Raw genomic sequence first — 20,755 nt, forward strand, 5'->3', positions numbered from 1 at the left:
GTCATGATTGTAGTGTTTAGGAAATTACTTTGACACCAGTTTCCCCTCTGCTTGGCAGCTGATCAGGCTGTATCCCTGTTCCACTTACACATTTGGTGTCAGCATGGCTTGTATCCATGTCCAGCAAACCTGGCTGAAGGGGCCAGAGATGAAGAGTGTGTCTTATAAACTACCAGGGCTTCGAGCTCTTACCTGCCACTGGATCAGCACGGAGGAAGTGGTGTGCGGTGTAGCAGAGACAGACCCTGGAGGCTCTCCTGGAACTGAAGCCCAGAAGTGGAGTTAGAATGGCCTGGGGTGACCAGTCCTGCCCCTCTTCCCCATGGGCAGCCTTCTTGCTTTTTAAAGAGCTCCTGAAGGGTCCCCATCCCAAAAAGCATGGGCACAGGCACTCTCCCCACCTTTGCTCTTCACAAAGACTTTAATTGAGTTTGACCTTGCCCTGGCAGACCTTCTAAGGGCCACTCATTCCAGTGACAGTTGCCTGGGAGCTTCCTGTAGTTCCAGAACGTTGGGGAGTGGTGGGCATACATCATTTTTTGAAGTCTTAGGTTGGAGTTGTTTCTCCTGCATGGGAAAGATGGTCATGCCAGACAGCAACACTCTGGGTTTGAATTCTAATGTGGCTGTCGGAAAAGGAAGCTGATTTTGGTGAAGCTGCCCAAGGCAAAGGGCAGTGGGTCATGGTCTGGGAGCCCAGGCAGTTCTGCTCTGGCCTCTTGAAGGACAGGGTTGGTTTGACCTCTGCCCAAGGCTGAGCCCTGCCCTGTGGTCAAAGCAAAATCTGTGTTATCCCATACATCAGGAGGCCTTCTTTGATCCTTCCTGTGTCCCTCTGCAAATCAATGCAGTCCTCTCTAGGGCACTGAATTGATTTTTCTGTCTGCCTGGCTGTAAGGTCCTGGACAAGGCCTGATAGTCTATGTCCAATAAATACTCCCTGAGCTGAGTTAGACTGAAGGTGCCCCACACTCCCGTGTGAGTGCCTCCCGTGTGAGTGCCCCTCCACAATGCCTGGGTCACTATTCCGATTCACCTCTAGACCTGTGATCACGCCCCCCCAGTCCACTCCTCCTTTGAGTTTCCTGCTGGTCTGTCCTCAGGGGAGCCTGGGTCCAGCTCTTCTGAGAGTCCCTCACATTAGATCGGTTATAGGGCATGGAAATAAAAACCACCCTAATAAGAAACTGTGTATCAGTAAACCTTCCGCAGGCTCAAAGGACCCTCCCCACCCAGCCCAGGTCACGAAGGCTGTCACTCTTGGCTGACAGCCAGAGACAATGGAGCACAAACAATGCAAATCCTCCAGCCAGGGGAAACTGCACCTCTCTGAAAAGGAAGATGATGATAGGTGCATCAAAAGCACTGATGTGGATATCAAAGGATTAAGACAGGCCTTAGGAGTCTGAAGAATAGATTCTCAGAAAGGCCCAGCCCCTGACCATGATCATGGGAAGCTGTTCCATCTCATGCTCACAGGGTTTGTCAGAGATAACACGACAATGAAACCTTCTTGTTGTGTGTCTTTCTACTTTACTCTAAGAATGAGTGCACAGTTGCAAATATTACCTCAGCTGCATAAAGCGCGGGGTTAAAATGAAGGCATTTGAAGTTTGGGCTGTGACTAAGCTTGCAGTGCCAGCCTGCCTTTGTTGGGGCGTGAGAAGTCAGTCCCACCCTGAGGGGCTTGATCAGAGGGGTCAGGAGCTTGGGCTATGGGATGCCTTACCCCGAACGAAGCGGTTGGTCTCCCTTTTGATTTCCCCACGGGCCTGGGCCTGCCACGAGCTCTCTGCATTTGACTGGGCTCTTGGCAGGGCTGCTGAGCCAGTCAGCATGCCTGCCCCTCCCTGCTCCCACCCCTCGGGCTGCCCCTGGGCTCTAACAAACTCCTAGGATTATAGGGCCAGGAAATACTTTGGACTTTCCTTGAAGCTGGAGCCACCAAGTCATTTGTCAAAGCAGGTCTGGCCTCCTGGGGGGACTTGGCCAGCCAGGGGCCTCCAAGAGCCTGGAAGGCCCCTCATTTAGGGCACAAACCGGCAGATTCTGCCCACTGGGAGAACTGGGTCTGCGGCAGTCCCTGCCTGCCACTGAGACGCTGAGAACGGCCCCCTCCACCTCTGGGCTGGGCTCTCAGGTTGTGTGAGGCCCTGTGTGGCAGCAGCTACACTTACAGGTTCTAAAAAGAGCAGAACTGAAGATGTGAGGTAGGGGCTGAGCCAGCTGGAAGCTGGTCTATTTGAAAATTGTTCCACTGGTGCAGGAAATGGAAAAGACAGTGCTTTGGGGCTGGCTTAGGGAATTGTTATAAAGCACTGCTAGGCGAACTAAGTGCTCAGACTGTGCACTGGAGCTGTGTGCTGCAAAATATCTATCCTTTTTTATCCCACGGGTGGGCTACACAGCCCAACATATATTATGGAACTGTCCCTTGGGCTCACTGGGGCCCGGTAGCACCAGGTCACAGGAAATTACAATGAATCTTCAGGCCCAGCGGCTCTGAGGTAGGATGGGACATAAAATCCACCTGGTGCTTTGAGGGGCTCTGCCTTCCATCACTTACCTGTGCTGTTCTCAAATGTAGCACCTCTTAAATGAGAAAAAATGGGGGAAGCCTCTCAAACCCAGCTACCCACTGACATTTATTTTTAACAACCCTATCAATTATTCAATTTTTGGGATGCTAATGGACATAGGGGCTTTGGAAGACAATCAAAGAAAGTCCTATTCCATTTGGAAGGCCTTGATGCCTTGATTTACGATTGCGGGGTGTGTGGGAATACTCCAAGCTGTCTGTTACTAATGAGATTCTGCTGCTCACCACCTCTCTGGCAACCCCTTCCTTCCTGGCTCAGGATGAAAGTGGGCCCCTCCCAGGAGCAAGTCTTGGGCTTCAGGGCTGCTCGCTCACCATCCTGCAGAGTGGTGACCGCCTCAGTCTCTGAACTGAAGTCGCTGTCCCCAATGTCATTGGTGGCTTTCAGGCGCAGCTTGTAGGAGGTGAAGGGCCTCAGCCTAAAGAGGAAAGAAGACATGTGACTCCGGGGGACCTGGCATCCTGCCTTGCTCTCTTGTTCCTAGTGAAGTGTCGCAGAGTGACAGCGCATTCCTGGGTCTCATCTCGGACCTGTTGCCCATCAAATGTATGGCATATGCTTTTGCCTTTGCCCTCACAAACCAGATGCATCATTAAGGCCTGGATGGCTCGCCATAGCTTCTCCAGGAATAAACTAGATGAGAAAATAAAGCTGTTGGGGTCACCAGAGAGGGACAAACTCTTGGGCCCTTAGCCTGTTACTCATTAAAAGCATGATTTATGTTTTCTTCTGAGGTTGTCGGGAACTTAACAGCTGCTTTTGCTAAAAAAGTTAACTCTTTCCTTGGGCCGATGAGTAAAAAGCAGGATAAAGCCTTGCATCTCTGCCTTCATTTTGCATCTCTTTTATCACCTTGAAACTTGGGAGTCAGATCGCTGCTCAGCTCTGCATGTAAGCAGGTCAATCATCTAAGGAAGGTCTTAGTCCCACGTGTACCTAGCCTATCTCATCCCCCTTCAAGACTGAGGATACCGAGATAAGAGATTTGCAGGGACATTCGACTTCCAGGCCCCCTGGAAAGGGCACCTCAAGGTCTCCAGTCATTGTCTTATAAGCTGCTGTCATTTTGGACTCCAGCAGAGCCTTGTCTGCCTCCCCCCACCAAGCAGGAACAATCATCTTTTGGGGACCAGACTGTGCCTCAAGTGACGAGGACTTCTCTGGAGTCACCCTGTAGAGTAAGAACCGAGGTAATGATCAACCAGCCTCTAAGTCACCCGAGCCACCCCATCATAGCTGGTCCCTCCCCTTTGTTAACGGGCCACTCTGATCTTCTCCATCAGTGCTGAGCACCCTGTTGAAGGAAGGAATAAACAGGATGAGGGTGCCAGGGCTTCGCAGCCCTGGACGTGTGAGCCTGTCACGTAGTGGATATTCCAGAAAAGACTTGTGGTGCATTTAGCAGTGTGTGGTGCTGGATGATTTGGGGACAGGGGCTGAACTGTACGCTCCCGAAGGATGGTCTTTCTCTACTGTCCACGTGTGTTCAAAGCTCGATGAGCACACGGCAGTACACAGCGAGTGCACGTCACGTGGGTCTGAGACAGATGGGGCTGGGTGCAGAGACCTGAGTCCTGCCGGGTCACTTCACCCACTGGCGTGAGGCAGATCCTCTCAGCAAGAAGCCATGGCAGCTCCCTGAAAACAAGTGAGCCTCTGAGTCGTGGCCATGCAAGTGAGCAGCACCTCACAGGCCAGAAGAGTCGTGTGACAATGGTGGCAGTAGTCCCTGTCCTAGTCACCAGCCTCCCTGGCTCTCGGCCAACTCAGTAGCATCCTGTACACACTCCCCCATGCACCTCCATCCTCTGCAAGGCCCCCTCAGACTACTGTCTGACTTCCTGGCCCTGGCACCTCCAGCCCACCCTACTATCCCTGGCATATGTGCTCCTATGGCAGATCAGGATTTCAGTGAACACCTGGTAAGCAACAAACAATCCCAAACACTCACCTTCGACCCTTCCCATTCCCCCAGATGCCATTATCCTGGGCAGCTCAAGCCTCTGCTTTGGAGCTGGCCAAGTAGAATTCAGATTCTGGCTCTGTCATTACTAACCAGGCAAGGGTTTAAAAAAAATTTTATTTTTTTGGTACCGGGGATGGAACTCGGGAACTTACGCTTGTGAGGCAGGTGGCGGAACCACTGAGCTAAAACCCTCAGCCCCCCCACCCCCAATTTTTTTTTTTATGGTACAGTACTGGGGATTGAACTCAGGGCCTTTACTTTGAGCTCTATTTCTAGACTTTAATTTTTTTTTTTTTTTGAGACAAGGCTTCACTTAAGTCACTAAGTTGTCCAGGCTGGGCTCAATCAAACTTGCAAACCTCTTGCCTCAGCCTCCCAGAATACGGGACTGCAGGTGTGTACCACCAAGCCTGGCCCATTTCATTCTATCAGTCTCATTGTATTCATCCAAAAAAATGGAGATGACATAACAGCACTCATACCTAATAGGGCTGTTGTGCCAATTAAATTATACAGCTCAACCTTGTGGAGTCTAGGGGGTCTTGTCACAGTAGAGGCAATCGCTAAATCTTTCTCTCCAGTCTTCCTGCAGACTTTCCTTGACCCTCGCCCCTCCTGGGAGGTCGCGATGGAGGATGCAGCACTCCTGCTCCACCATTGCTCTTTGCACATTGAGCATGCCTTGGCTTCCAAAATCCAGCTCTTCAAACTCGGAAACCAGATGGATTTAATACAGTTTTGAGAAGACACCTGCTACCTGACTCTTACTTCTAACCGCCCAAAACTCAGGAAACGAGCAGACTGCATCATGCGGATGCTCACTATCTAAACTTGCTTCTGCGCTCCCAAGTCAGGAGCTGGGTGCACTGAGGAAGCATGTGTGCCCCTGCCTTGGCCTGGATTCACACTCGGTGTGGTAGGGAACGCACATGAGCATGTGGTGGGCTCTGGCTGGCAGTGTTTCTTCCTCAGAACCCCACACAGAGCCTTGTCAGTAAAGAGAGTGCCTGTACGATGCATTCATTTTGGTGACAATGTATGTATGAGCCTAAGACATTTTAAAAGCTATCTGCTGCCTCTTTTATTCATTTATCTTGAAGGCATTGAAATGATTCAGAGTTCATCATTTGCATCACCAAGAACAAAGAATGTGGAAACCCCTGTGTAATATTCTTGGCTAAATTCACCTGATTTTTAAATGTCTGTGTTTTTAAATACCCCAGGGAAGAAGAAATATGGACTCTGATGGAGCGAGGGTTGGCAGGCTGGCTTTAGCCAGGCCCCTGCTGTTTCACGCGGTGCTTCCCTTCTGGCCTTCCTGCTATGATCCATCCATCGCACCTGTCCTCACTGGAGATCAGGGGAAGCGCAGGGCCCATCAGATGCACAGCCATCCTGGGGGCCCCATGGTCACTGTGCACCCCAAAGTCACAGTGACCCCCCTTCCCTGCTGCCCTTCCATGGGAGGTTCTCAGTCTCATACCCTCAAAGCCTGAACAGGTCTCAACCCATGCTCCCCCTCTGGCCTGGGCCCTCTGTCAGCAGACACAGCCACAGTCCCTACATCTAGACAGCTAAACACTCCATGCTTTTTGGCCACTCACAGATGTCACCTGAGTGGTAAAGGTAAAACAGCTGCCAGGATTTTTTCTTTTTGGTACCGGGGATTGAACTCGGGACCTTGTGTTTGCGAGGCAGGCGGTGGAACCACTGAGCTAAATCCCCAGCCCAGCTGCCAGGATTATTAAGCAGAAGAGAGATTATACCACTACAGGGCACAAAATGCCGCTTCCTTGGGACTGCCTGTGACACGTCCTATTGACAGGCAGAGAAGGCATCTGTCCTCGTTCTGGCCCATTAGGAAATTGACAATGGCCTCCTTGCCACCAAATTAAACTGTCTGTCCTGAAACACGGACCTCTTCTTTACAACTCCGAGTCCCAAGTGCACGATTAGTTTCTGCAGTCTCAGAAGGCTCCAGGAAAATTGGCTGGATCTCCTCTTTCTTTCTGACGGTAAAAAGGAGTGAAGTCATTTAATCTATGGGCACACTGCTAATTCAGATCAGCACCCAGGGCAGTCCAGCCAGGTTTACTAAGGGAGGTGGGGCCTGGCCACAGTCACCGGACTTCTAGGGCCCACCCAGGAGAATCCTGGGGCTCTAGGTAGGTGGCAGCTGCAGCCAAGAATGCTCCTCTCTGCAGGGCTGAGGACCATGCCTAGGCTCCACAGGTATTCCTCAAAGGGTCAGCAGGATGCTTGCAGGAACCCAGGGAAAAGTCTGACATTCTGGATGGTCCTGCCTGTTGCTGCCCATTTGCTGGAGTCACGACAAGGCCAGACTGGGACTCGGGTTGGAAGGTACCCTAGATCCTTCCCCCAGCCCCAGCTTCCACAATGAGGAGCTGAGGCTTAGCAGGCAATGGTGACAGGTGTTTCCGAGGCCTCATGGCTACTCAGGAAGACCCATGGCTGAGCTGTAAATGCCCAGCTTTTCCCTGCATGGTGGCCCCTTGTAACTCAGCTACCAGAAGTGCTTGGTATCTTTCAAGCATCAGAAACACAGGCTCAAGGAATGTCACAGCCACAGATTAGGGGACTATGTCTTCCATTTGGAGAAACTGACGCATGGCATATGTAAGTTATGTAAGATATCTCTGCCTCGATCTCCTCATCTGTAAAATGGCAATGCTACAATTCTGGGCCACATTTCCACCGGGCTATTACGGATGCTGTGGAGCAACCTCTGGGAATGGTTTTGTAAGTGACAGAAGGTTCTTCTACAGTGGCCCTTTGTTCATGGTTTTGCTCTGCTTGGTGTCAGAAAGTATTCAGTGAAAGTTCTAGAAATAAATGATTCGTAAGTTTTAAACACACGGCATGCTGTATTGTTATGACTGTCTATTTTGCTGCCTAGTTTATAAGTCAGACTTTCTCTCAGGTCTGTGTGTCTGGGAGATCACAGTGTGCAGAGGGCTCAGTATTATCTGGTTTCAGACTTCGGTGGACCATCCTGGAACAGCACCCTGGAGAGGGCACCTTGTATAATGACAAGGTGATGACAGTGACCATGGTGACGATCATAATGACAGCAATGAAGTTCTGACCGAAAGCTTTAACCATCTGCAAGCCACCTGAGCACAATGGAAAGACCTCTGAGGTGCAGAGCCCTGCCCACCCCTGCAGGGCCAGCTTGGTAACAGGGGTTTAGAACAGGCATACAAGAAGCCAAATGCCCGGGTGCTTCCTGGGTGGGACCAGAGACCGAGACATTCACTGGGCCTGGAAAAGCCTGCGTGGAATTCCTCTCCTAGCCTGTTTGCTCCATTGTGAAGGGGCTGTGACAAGGGTGTGTGGAGCCAGGAGCCCATGCATGCAGAACCCCTCAGTGCTGTGCACCTGCTAAGCTGGTGAACACATGACTGAATGGAGTGTGCGTGTGTTTGTTGAGGGGGACGATTCTGGCCTTGTGGCCTGGCCTCTCCCAGCCCCTCATCAGCCATCACCAGTCATGAACAGTACTTGGGCAGGATGTGCTTCTCCCCACTGCTTTGGGAGAGAATATAAAAAGAAGGGCTCCTCTCCAGCCTTTCCCATGCCCACCCCTTCCTCTCTGCTCTCCCTAACCCTGACACTGGGTCAGGAGGGACTGAGACACCTGACCCCACATGACCAGGGTTGGCCCCTCATCTACACCTTGCCAGTCCTAGGGCCTGTGTGTGCAAACCAGCTGTGCAGTGCATGTCTGCAAGGCTAGTGGGGGAGGGCTGGGGTTCCTGGCATGGAGAGTGTTGCTAGGGATAGGGGTGGTTTGGTGGGTATCTCTGAGGGACACTGAGCCTGACTACTGCTGCTGTGTGGCACAGCCCGGCTCCTTAGTACCTCTCCACGGTGCAGGCTGTGGCCTCATGGCTGATGGATGAGGAGTAGGTCTGCCACTCGCCCCCAGGCAGCTCTCGGACCTGCACGGTGAAGTACCGGATTGGGGAAGCTCCGTCACTGCCTGGGACCCACTGGAGCTGGAGGGTGCGCGCAGTCACTTCCACCTGGGGCACCTGGAGCTCTCTGGGAGGGGCCGGCCGCTCTGCAACCAAAAAGGACAGACAGAGGGGTGGGTGTAAGAGAGGCTGCTTTCCATGTGTCCAGCTGCCCCTGTGACTGCAGGCTGCATGGGGGTCAGACACTGAAAGGTGAGGTCTCGGTTCAGAGTAGGGAGCTGCCTCCCAGCAGACTTTGGCTGGGCTGCTTAGACCTTTTTGGGGATCTTGCAGGCTCCTGCAGCAGAGCTAGAAGGTGGACAGATGTGATACCCACAGAGGCTCTGCCTCCCCTGTCATGTACTAGGCTCTGAACGACAGCTGGCATCACAGGGCTCAGGGCTCCTCCCAGCACCTGCACCTCCTTTGTGCTCGCCGACCTAGGTTCTCCACACCATTAACACTGAATCCCCCCTTCCTTGCAGCCAGTCTGAGTTTACAACACGAGACGTCTTTACAACACAGCTCTTCTTAGGGGGGTCATGAATGCGGGGCTGTCCTGTCCGCAGCACTGAGGCTGGGGTACAGGGTACAAATGCCCAGGCCTGGCCCTGGTCTCAAGTGGGCATCACCAGCCTATCACTGTGCTCCTGAACCCCATTGATTTCAATAGAGCAACTCCACAGAGGGAGGAATAATTGTTTAATTGTTTATCATGAAGGTTATTGATTCTGATTAACATGTGTGGGGTGTAATAAAGCGGCAATTGATTGTGGGTCCTGCAGTGACGGGTCTATGAGAAGCACTTCGATCTGCCCTAATCAGTAGTCTTTCCCCGGCATGCATCGTGCCGCCTGATTTCTCCTGCAGCCTCTCCCCTGCTCCCAGGGCTCCTGTTGGACACACTGCTGACCGCAGCCTCTCAGCTCCCTGTGCCTGAGCCACGGACAGGGTCCCTGGGCCTGCTGGGCCATCCGAACTCCTGAAGAAGCAAGTGGCCCACAGGGGATGGGGTACAGGCTGGGGGGCTGTGGGCTCTGCCGTCAGAGCGAGCAGGTGCAGGTGGCTGTGTTGCTCCATCCACAATGGGGTTCATGGGAGTATTTCTACTTGGGACTGACTTAGATCAAACCTTTCATGCCCCAGCAGGCCTCGGGGATGCACAGCCTCACCTTCATCCCAGTGGCCATGCAGTGACTTTGTGGGGCTCAGCCTAGAGAACACCAGCTTCCCTACTGGCAAAATCCCAGAGCACCTCTGTGAGAGCCAGAGAAGGATGTGGGGGTGGCCATGGCCAACAAGGTGACCAGGATGTGGTGGGGCCCAGGGTCAGTCTCTTTCCCTTCTAGATGGAAGGCCACAGCTGTTTTTCAAGCACTCTGAGGTAAACTCCTCACTCCCTAAAATGGTGTATTCTAGATCTCATAATGAAAATAGTCACTCTGGGAGGCTGAGGCAGGAGGATCTCAAGTTCAAGCCCAGCCTGGGCAACTTAGTGAGACCCTACCTCAGAAAATAAAAAGGGCTGGGGATGCAGCGTAGTTGTGCTCAATCCCAGTGCTACACACAAAACATTTAAGTCATAAACATGGCCGTAACAGCAGTTCACATTTATTGAGCACTTACATCATTCCAGCTTTGCTCCCAGGAAGCCCTGATGCCCACATGGATAGTCACTTAGGTATCCTGGGCACCATGATGACTGCTGCACACAAGATTGCATGTTGGAGCCATGGCACAGAGCAGGGAGAGTTGCCCAAGGTCACACAGCTCCAAGTGCTGTTTCCCATCAGCCGTGTGGGATCCACGTCTGGCCTCCTCTGCCCTGGGTCTGTCACCATGCACAGTCTGGGCTGCTGGGCAGGCTCTAGAGTGAGGCCTGAGACTGCAGGCAGACACTGGAGGGTGGAGCTGGCCTTGTGGTCAGGGGGACTGGTCCGAAGAGCCTCAGCCTCCCAGCTGTGGGAACTGGCAGATTGATAAATGTCTGGCTTCTGCTCCTGTGAGATTGGCAGGAACACCCTGTATCCCCACGGGCTACAGTGAGAGAGGACTGAGACGCAGGACTGAGACACAGCACCCCCCAGGCTCCTGGACCCTGAGGCAGTCATAGGAGGGCAGCTAAACAGAAGACATCTCCTGGGCACCTGCTCCCTGGGCACATGGTTTTGGACATCAGAGAACAAGTGCATGTGTCTGGGAAGCTTATATGACGGCGCAACGCTGGCAGTTACACAACCTCCCTGAGCTATGCTTCTGATCTTTAAGCCTGGGTAATCTCACCTGTCTGAGAGAGGAGGAAGTGGCTAAAGACTATGCTATGTAGACACCACATGATAATGTGGCCAGCTCAGTGCCTGGTTCGGTGTGTTTCTTCTGTGTCTCTGAAGGAAGTTGCAAGCCTCCCAGCCACTGTGTGGACACAGAGGGCCCAGAGTGGCAGCCGCACGTCCCATGTCCACCCCACCTCTCCCTGCCTGCTGTCTGTGACATTCAGTTTGGCATGGAGGGCTTACCTCTCTTCTCAGTGGTGATGACCGTGGCCTCCAGTGGCTCCCCCCAGCCCTGCCTGGTTTTGGCGGAGAGCCTGAAGACGTACGCAGACTCTGGGGCCAGCTCGGTGGCTGTGAACTGCCGCACGGTGGCACCGACCTCCACAGTGGTGAACGTGTCGGGGCGGCTGCTTGCCAGGCGGTAGGCGATCTGGTACCCTGTAGGTGAGGCCGGATGGGAGAGACAGGGAGACTGCTCAGCGGTCCTGGGGTGAGGCCTGCCTATCGCCCCGCAGCGACTGCTGGATCAGAAACCCAAGCATAGCAGCTGGGTGGTACACACTCAGGTGATGAACGGAGGGGCCCCTAAGCATAATCCCCTCGGAAACTGGGTTCACTCTTCATTCTTCATAGAAACAAGATGTGGAAACAGTTCCACCTTTCCCAAGGACCTGGTACTGGGAGATGCCACCAGAGTCCCTGTCCTTGCTCCTGCTGCAGGGTTGTGGGAGGCCTTGGCTATGGCTGTTCTGCTCCCTTGTCCCCGCCCATGAGGTGATGGTGCCCTTCTCTTCCTCTGGGCAGAAGCAGGCAGTTCCAGCCCTGACCAAGTCCTTTAACATTTGCCAACCTCAGTGCAGCCTGTTGGGCGGAACAGCCACATGGGCCTGGCATCCTTTTCGTATCTCTCCTTCTTCCTGTTTTCTCACTGCCCACGATCCACCCCCCAGCAGCTCCTCCAGTTCAGGAAGGCTCCACTTTAAAGAAGCCTCCCCCAGTGCTTTTTAATCAGCTGAGGGAGGGCTGGGCCTGCTCTGTGCGTCTCTCAAAGTTCCTTGACTATTAAGGGTTCACAGTTGATCAGACATTATTAATGATCAAACCCCTCCAACTGGGGAACTCCAAGGCCTGCCGTGGGCATCTGAAGAGGCCTTGCCAGCTCTCAGACCCAGCCTGGGATGCTCGCACCAGGCCAGGCCTTCTCTGGGCTCACAGACAGTGTGTGGTCTGCTGCTGGGCTTCCACACTGATTAAAACCAGAATGGACAGGGTACTATGGGATCAGAAAAATTAATGACAGCCCAACTGTTCAATTTAAACAAGAGGGATGCAGTGGGGGAAGTCAAGTGAGCAGAGCTGACCAGGCCTTGCCAGCAATGCCATCGCAGGCAGCCCTTGTTCAGGGGCCACCTGTGGGGACCAAGTGCTGCCTGGCACACTGACAGGCTGGCTCACACACCAGCCTGGGTCTCTGCTCTGGGTGAGGGTCCTCTGCCCCCTGTGTTCCTTCTCCCCACCTGACCTCTGGCCTGGGGTGACCAGGCTGCCTGGTATCCTTCCAGCTCCCATACTGTTGTGTCTCCGACTATATAAAGAGCCTCTCCTAGCTGCCATATGGAGGCTGGCAGGACAATCACACAGAGGTCACACTCAGAGTGTGCCCTGATAGCCCTGGGCAAGAGGTCACGGTCAGCACTGCTCTCATCACCACACAGGCTTTGGCATGGCATGCCCATCACAATGCCATCTGTATGCCCAGGTAAGTTACCATCTCGGCCACGCTTCAGCCTCTGATATGCAGGGACCCAGGGTCTCGGGGGCTTCCTGGAGGTGGCCCAGCTGGCCTCAGTCCTCTGGCAAGGGTATCAGGCTCTGAGCTTGTCCCTGTCCACTCTCTCAGAAGTCTAGGAATGGTTGGCCAGCCTTCCTCCCAGGCTGCTCTCCCTTCTTCCTGTCGTTAGCTCAGTGATGTGGGTGGGAGTCTGCAGCTCGCTGCCCCACGGAACCCAGGCTTGAGCCTTCAGAGATGCCTGGACACCTGTCATTCTGAAGACAAGGAAGACCTCGCAGCAGCAGCAGCAGCAGGTGCCACAGCTGAGCATCCTGTGTGCTGTGGGACAGGGAGGACCCTGCTGGGCCCCCATAGTCCCTTCTGCAGCCCCAGCAGCGCAGTGGGAAGTGCTGGAGGTGACAATGGGAGCCCCAGGCCTCTCTCTCTTTAGAGAGAACAACTCGTGCCCATCTTTTGGCAAGGGAACAGTCCCTTGTGTCCCACAGCCCCCTTGATGAGATTTCCCAACAGGAACAGTGCTCCTAGAGGGAAGGGCATGAGTTCTAGAGAGCAGCTGGGCTGGAACCCAGGCTTTGCTAATTCCCCACTCTGTGGACAAATGGTGCCCCTTCTCCAATTCTCAGTGGGCGTGGGGACAGCAGGAAACACCTCACAGAGCCGACAGGGATCCAAAACCTGGTGCAGCCACAGGCTCAGCCTGCAGCATTTTTGGGTCTGATGTGATTCCAAAATAGTAACAGTAACCAGTGCTCACAGTCCTGCAGCTGGCAGGTGCCATTTTCCAACTGCCCCTTTACCATGGTATTCTGGTGGCCTCTTTGTCAAGCGCTGAGTGATTTTTCATGCAGCCTCCAGGGAGTTTTATTCTGAGGCTCGTCCTCCTCCCAGGGAGTGAGGCTGTGACAGTTCTGCAAAAGCCTTAGGTGGCCTCAGGATAGGTGGGTGCCCCTGCCAGGGGTGGCACAGGACACAGGTAGACACACTCAAGTTCCTAGCCTGGCCCCTGAGGATCAGGGCACATGGTTAACTTCTGTCACTCAACTGTCTAACAGGAGCAAGCCTCCACCTCACGATGCCTTAAGGCCTTAAGTGGCAATTCCTCAGGAAGTATATATTCCAACAATTTCCTGTTTCTTTGGGGCCAGGAGAACTACTGAATTCTAATTCTATCTGGTTCTAGTTCGACGTTTTTAACTGGAGCAGCAGCTCTGGACATGGAATTAGTATTTAATCTCAGAAAACTCTAGACTTAAACTGCTTTTAAAGAAAGGCATTAAAGTGTTGTAGTAAAGCGTTTTATTATGAGTTTTGAATTATATTACATTCCTATGGCTCAAAATTAGTGCAAAGTAAATAGTGCAAAGCACCTCTCCACCTTTGATCTCACACCTCCCAAGGCCCCTCTCCTTGGCAGGCACTACTGATGGCTTCCTGGGCATCTTTCTGGGAATAATCTGAGAACACAGAAGTAGAGTGCTTGGGAAGACATTTTGTCCGTTCTTTCTTCCTTTTTTCCCTCTGGTACAGGGTCTCACTATGTATTTCAGGTCAGCCTTAAATTTGCAATCCTCCTGCCTCAGCCTCCTGAGTGTTGGGTCAGAGGTGTGCCCCAGGGTACCTGGCGACGCCCTCATTCCTTTGTGTATTCTGCAGCAGACCAGGCATCCTGTCCTGTATGTGGCTTTTCTCCCTAGCATCTCTGCTTACCATGTGCTTGCCTGATTATGACTTTTCCCTTCTGATCTTTTGGAAGGTTCATCACCTGTCTTTGGTTCTTCTAGCTCTTGACTCCCTCTGACAACATTTCATGGTGCCTTGCTGTAAATGACGGTGAAATCAGCATCATCTCCTTCTTCCCATCCCTGTCTCCTGTCTTTTCTGTCCCCTAATTTTGGTTCATAGATTACTGCTTTTTTCTCCTAGTATTTGCCCTTGTATATCTAAACACACTTATCTCTCTACTGTCTTATTTTTCACTCTGAACTGTGTCTTCCAAGACTCACCAGCTGCTGTGAGAGAAGGAAACAGGGTTCTCCAGTCACCCCAGCCTTCTCAATATGCCTGCCTCTGGCTCTCACCAGCGACCTGACTGTCTGTTTTGAGATGACTCGAGGGCCCCACTGTGCCATGCAGTCAGGGCTGCAGGTACAGAGTGACCTCTGCTCCACAGAGGTTGAAGTGGCTCTCTGAAGAGATCAAGAGTGAGGAAACAGGCACCCTGTCCACATGGGATCGTCACATCTACACACAGCCAGAAGCCGGCCTCACAGAGCAGCAGGTGCCAGCCTGGGTATGGGCCAACTTCCACCCAACCACAGTCACTCTATAACCAGCACAAAAGCAACCAATCACGGCCCACAGCCATTCCCACATGCATAGTTTGAACCTAAAGACACTAAAGACAGGCTTTTTGCAAAGACCGATCACGCTTTCTAACCAAGCCCAGAGACTGCACTGGCATACATAAACATGCCTGAGAAGGCTGTGATCAAACACAGTGTTTGAAAACACATCAAGAACGCTGGGCAAACAGTGTGAGTGAATTCAGGCACTTGAACACCATTCCCATGGACCAGGACACACAGGCCTCCCCAGAGAAGTGCAAATTAAGTGCATTAAAAACAGACGCTGCCTGGGGCAGGGGTCTGCACCCTGTTCTGTGCACACTGCAGGTCCAGGCAGGATCACACTGCTGGAAAAAGCACATGTCTACCTCAGACAGCAGGGAAGTGGAACTGACCCGACAACGCTTGACCTGCCCATGCCAGTTATCCTGAAGGGCACCAGGCACCCCGTGCCCATTAACATGCCCTCCCATAGGCACTGCCAGCCTGCCTTAGCTCCTAGTTTGCTATTTCACATTTTGCAGAGCGGTACGGGATTGAGACTCCTTAATAACATTCTGAATTGGCTTTCAACGTGAAAGTCTGAATTACTGAGGTATTATTTACTTCTAGGATCTAGATATGATCACAGATGTATTTTAATCTGTATTATTTTACCCCTGCTCAGATTATTCTGTTGCTAGAGATACTAATCTATTGATGAACTGAAGATTTTACTCAACAGCACATCTCTGTGGACCAGAGAGTTTAAGGACAAAGGGGGAACTAGCCCTTCTTTGCTGCACCGGATCCTCTTTTCTACACCCCACCATTCTCCTGTCCTCCCCAGGATGACCCTCGGCCTTAGGCCAGGCTGGCTGCTGTCACGTGACTGTGCTCCACCCCTTCCCTCCCTCAATCCTACGTCTCTTGCCAGCTCTGGGTGACACACTGCCACATGTTATGTGTTGCATATGACCCTGTATCTCTCTTAGAAGCCCCTGGCTGTATCACAGGGGATCAGAGACCTTGTCTGTGCTCTCCTTGGGCAAGTCCAACCCCACAGGATCTCTGTCTCCATGCCTGCCATTAACAGCAGAGACATCAGCCACCACTGACGAGGGGCCTCTAGGTTCTGGCACTTTCCATCTAGCAGAGTAGATCTGTGGTATCCACGAGTAGAAGACAGCATCTGCCTCCTGTCTGTGAGGAAGGCGGGGCTGAGCATCACATGAACACTGGGTCAGAGCCTGTGCTCGCCAGGATGCCTTGCTGCCACACTTAGCTCCTTCCTGCTCTCAGGTGATTTGGAGAAAGTCACTCAGCAGGAGATTTTGAAGGTGGTGATGAGAAAGTGGGAGAAAGGGCAGAGACAGTGATACCCCACTGTGGCAATGGGCTTGACTCCAGCACAGCGGGAAAGCAGAACATCTAGCTTGTGCAAGTTCTCACTGGGGACGCAAACTGGCCAGAAAGTGGTCCAAGAAGCCAGGCTGCCTGTAGAGCCTTCCAGTACCTGTGTTGGAAAAGGGTCTGCTGAGGAGGTCCCAAGCTTAGAACTTTGTGGCAGAGGCCAGAGGCAAAGGGGCTGAGTCTAGAGGAGGTGGAAACAGGCTCACAAGGGTCAGCTGTCCATGTGGGCCAGGCACAAGGTAGGTACAGTGGGCCCTCCTAGGGAGGAAGGGACACAGGGGCAAGGAACACTCTGGAAGTTATACCTGCATGGGCCTGGCATGAGGCACTGAACCAATTCCCAGAGGCAGCATTTGAGGAGGGTGTGACCTCCCTGTTCAGAGAGGTGGGCCATTCCACCCTGCACAGCCTTTCCACCCGCTCTGAGGCAGCCCAGGCTGGACGGCACAGCGATGTCCGAGGCAGTTCTAAAGCTCTCCGTGCCTTAGCCCCTTCCCTTGCCCGAGTCTTGTCTTTTTAAGATCATATAGAGTCTGCATTCCTGGCAAGGTAGGAGTCGGAGGCAAGGAGGATGACAAGTTCAAGACCAGCCTGGGCAATTCAGCATCTTGGTGAGAATCTCTTTCAAGAAATAAAAGGACTGGGGATGCCGCTCAGTTTGAAGGCCCTGGGTTCAATCTCTAGTACCCATACCCCAAATATCATATATATTATCTACTTCCTTATTATAAAAGTTATATAAAAAAGCAGAAAACAATAAAACATAAACCACCTATGACCCTCTAGTGGGTCCTCTGAGGCATGCCCTGAGACAAGAGTAGGAGGTTTATGTGGGAGGTGACTGCAGAGAGGGGAGAGGCAGTGAGCCACATGGGGAGGAAGGTACACAGCGTGTGGTCCCTGAGGCCGGGCACCACCCACTGGGGATGGTGGCCTCATCCTGGGGAGAGAGCCACAGTATTTGCCCACGGGCTCCAAGCAGCATTGGCTCAGAACTACTCAGGGCAAGGGGGTTCCCTAAATATCTGGCACAATGTTCAGAGCCCAGAGGCTGGGGAGTGGGCCCTCGGCCAGCCGGGGGTGGCCAGTGCTGAGGTCAGAGGGAAGAGGGACATGAACCTACAATAAGGTCACTTTCCCACTCACAGATCACTGCTACTATCTCAGAAGGCTTTCATAATCATTTTTCTATGCACATAAATTTTAAACAAAATAGACTTTTCATTCCAAACATGATTTTTGTATTCTATTTTGTATAATATATTGGAAGTGTCTTTTCCCTTCAGAAATGTGGCTTTTAGTGACTGCTGAGTACAGCTGGCTCTCTGTATCTGACGGTTCTGCATCTTGGACTCAACCAAGGGTTGGAAACATTCAGAAAAAAGAACTGTCTGCACTGAACATGTACAGACTTTTCCCCTTGTCATTATTCCCTAAGTAATACAGCACCGCAACTATTTACATAGCATTTACACTGTATTAAGACACTGCAAGTCTTCTACAGATGATTTAAAGCACATAGGAGAATATGTGTAGGTTATATCCAAATATGACACCATTGTACTTCAAGGGACTTGTGCATCTGCAGATTTTGGTATCTGCAGGGGTCCTGACACACATCTCTGAGGACACCGAGGGCAGCTATACTGCACAGTCTGGACCTGCCTTGCGTGGTCCTAATGCTGCCAGCACTGCTACAGCTGTGGTGAAGTTGCAGTGCATAGTGTGTGTAAACTGCAAGGTGCAATGTCATTTGTGCCTAATTGTAGGAAATCTGGGTTATTATTTTCTATCTCTGATCCAGTTCCCACACTGAGCTACTGGGAGAAAATTCCTTAGCCGCTGGGTTATGCATGTACCTTCTTATTATTTTTCTTTAAATACAGATACTATCATTTCTAGTCTCTCTACTGTGGTCTGTTGAAAAAAAGATTATAATACCTATATCTTACTTTGACACGTTTAAAATCTTATTCAACAGACAATAGAAAAGACTTTTTTGGTGCATGCTTAGTAAAAGAGGCAGCCCCTGTAATAGTTCTTGCATTTTTAGAGAATAGGATGATAGATAGTGTTCAGAGATGAGAGCGTTTGTGGACAAAAGGCTGATTATGTAATCACGGTCACAGCCAGAGCAGAAGCATTAGCGCGCTGAGTTTAAGCAAGGCAGGGTTGGAGGGCTTCCGTGTGTGCTAGGAAAGAATGGGGAAGTCGAATCAGTAGGAGGAGTCCGGCGAGTCCTGAGAGAGGCACTGTGTTTAAGTTATGCGTGAATTATGATATACAGACATTCAAAGGAACAAAGCCAAGCACGGGGAGCATTGATCCAAAGTGAAGATTAACAACACCGAGTGCAGGGGCTGGGGACTTAGCTCAGTGGTTTCGCAGCCTCCCACGCAAGTGCAAGGATCCAAGTTTGATTCCTGGTACCAAATAAACAAACAAACAAAACCCCAAAAATTCCGAGTGCCAGGCTGATGTGGGTTTCTGCGTATACCTGGATATGGAGGAGCACCACACACCTACAGAATTAGATAGAGAAGGGGTACGTGCTGCCAGCATGTGACACCTTCCACCATCCAGTGTGGGAGACACAAAGAAGAGACACTAAGAAGATGCAGCCACAGACCGCAAGCTGTAGGGTCTCATTTTCTTGAAGCCTGATGCCAGAGAGCTGGCACACCCTTTTGGGATCTTGTGCAGACATTAAAGGTGGCTGCAAATCTTGCATGGGTAGCGCTCTTGCCCAGCACACAAAGAGCACCAGCCTGAGAGTTGCCCCAGTCCTCAGGCACTCCAAACCATGCCACTGGCCCAGCACAGTGTACCTGACCCCTCATCTGCCACTGGTAGACAGTGACACCCCTGCCAACCACCCGGAAGAGGTCAAGGAACCCATAAGCAGCTAAACGACCCTGGGCAGCCCTCAAACGGAGTCACATTCGATATGACCACACACATGCAATGGTGGATCCAAATGAGAATATGCAGACATGGGTCATAGTCAGTTCAGCTCCTAATTCTCAGTAGAGTTCCCATACCCTCAGTAAATGTCAGACCCTGCGAAGGCAGGAGGCCTTCTGACAAGGTGAAGGCAGAGGAAGAATCCAGAGTGCTTAGAGGAGCAGGCACAAGGAGCAATCTGGCAAGTGAAGAGGGATGACCGTACTCAGGTGGCTTCATGCATTCCCCTAAGGAAGGCTCTAAACACTAAAAGCTCTCTATAGTAAAATATTTTCGCAAATAGCCAAGTGTTTTTCCCTCCAGGCACCTGCCAGTGTTTTGTGCTGTTAATCTCTTTTGGAAATGCAAGAACATGTTTTGATATAGATTACAAAAGCACCAGCCGCAGAGGTGTTTATACACTCAGAAGGCCGCACTGTCAGGGTGGGAACATAGATTCAAGGTCTCCAGATGTAAAGTGAGTCGTGCGAAGAGATGGTTTCCTTTCTCCCCGATGGACAAAAACTTGAATTTTTAGAAATTGTTTTCCCATCTTTCCTACAGCATCTATAATTGAGTGTGCTGGCTGTAATAACATATCAGTGACAGGCTACCCCAACAACATCTGTTACAACTAAATGCCGTTACCACAACACAGGCTTAAATGAGATTCTTTCTGCTTTACAGGTAGACCCAACGCAATCTGATGAAGCATCTGTTTGACACAGTTGGGATGCTCAAAGTATTTAAATATTATCTTCTCCTTACATGGGACTTTATGGTTTTCAGTACCGCCCCCCTCCCCGCCATGGACTGCAAACTAAAACTTGAGCTTCTCAGTACACATCAGGATCATTTTATTGCCCAAATTAACTTTCTAGGTTTTATTTCCTCTCTTGTCAGCAAGAAGCCCTGGCTTCAGTAACCAGAGCAACAGAGAACAAGTCAGCACAACATACCACTGGGGCACATGGAGAAAATACCAGAACTGGGCTGAACTGGGGGCGGTGCAGAGGTCTGTGAGCCAGCCCGGTCCACAGGGCCTCGGGCCGGAGGTGACGAACTGACATTTACTACGTGCTGACTATATGTAGCCCATCTGATTTGATGAGGGAGGCATGGTGTTATTTCTCTCTGAGGGATCAGGAAACTGAGGCACAGGAATGCCAAGCGACTTGCCTAAATTTACTCAGTAAGTGAACTGCAGGCTGAGGTCTGAACACCAGTGTGGCTGCTCAGTCTGAAACCCCACCCACCCTCCCACCCTGCCTATCCAGAACACAGTGCATAAAACCCAGGAGAAACACAGCAGGAAGCCCCATATCTGTGCCCCACAAACTGCAGAGGATGACGGCTGCTTTCTTCTTTGCCCTTTAAACAGACCTGCAGTGGAGAGCTCTATGTACGTGTGGAGGAGTCCTGGGTATATGGCCTGGGAGTGGACATCGACGGGGACAGAGAGTGTGG

At 51.7% G+C, this 20,755-nt stretch overlaps 1 protein-coding gene across 1 annotated transcript in view; it reads right to left on the bottom strand.

Moving 5' to 3' along the window:
* Sdk1 (sidekick cell adhesion molecule 1) overlaps positions 1-20,755 on the bottom strand; it is an 827,695-nt gene that overhangs the window by 74,931 nt on the left and 732,009 nt on the right. Inside the window, 4 exon segments of the mRNA XM_087195944.1 lie at positions 193-263; positions 2,915-3,018; positions 8,449-8,650; positions 11,060-11,254. Of these exon segments, the coding sequence (XP_087052070.1) occupies positions 193-263; positions 2,915-3,018; positions 8,449-8,650; positions 11,060-11,254 (572 nt within the window).

Source organism: Heterocephalus glaber, unplaced genomic scaffold (genome assembly GCF_053883595.1).
Source record: "Heterocephalus glaber isolate CG9 unplaced genomic scaffold, H.glaber_assembly_v1.0 deba00001610, whole genome shotgun sequence".
Taxonomy (NCBI): domain Eukaryota; kingdom Metazoa; phylum Chordata; class Mammalia; order Rodentia; family Bathyergidae; genus Heterocephalus; species Heterocephalus glaber.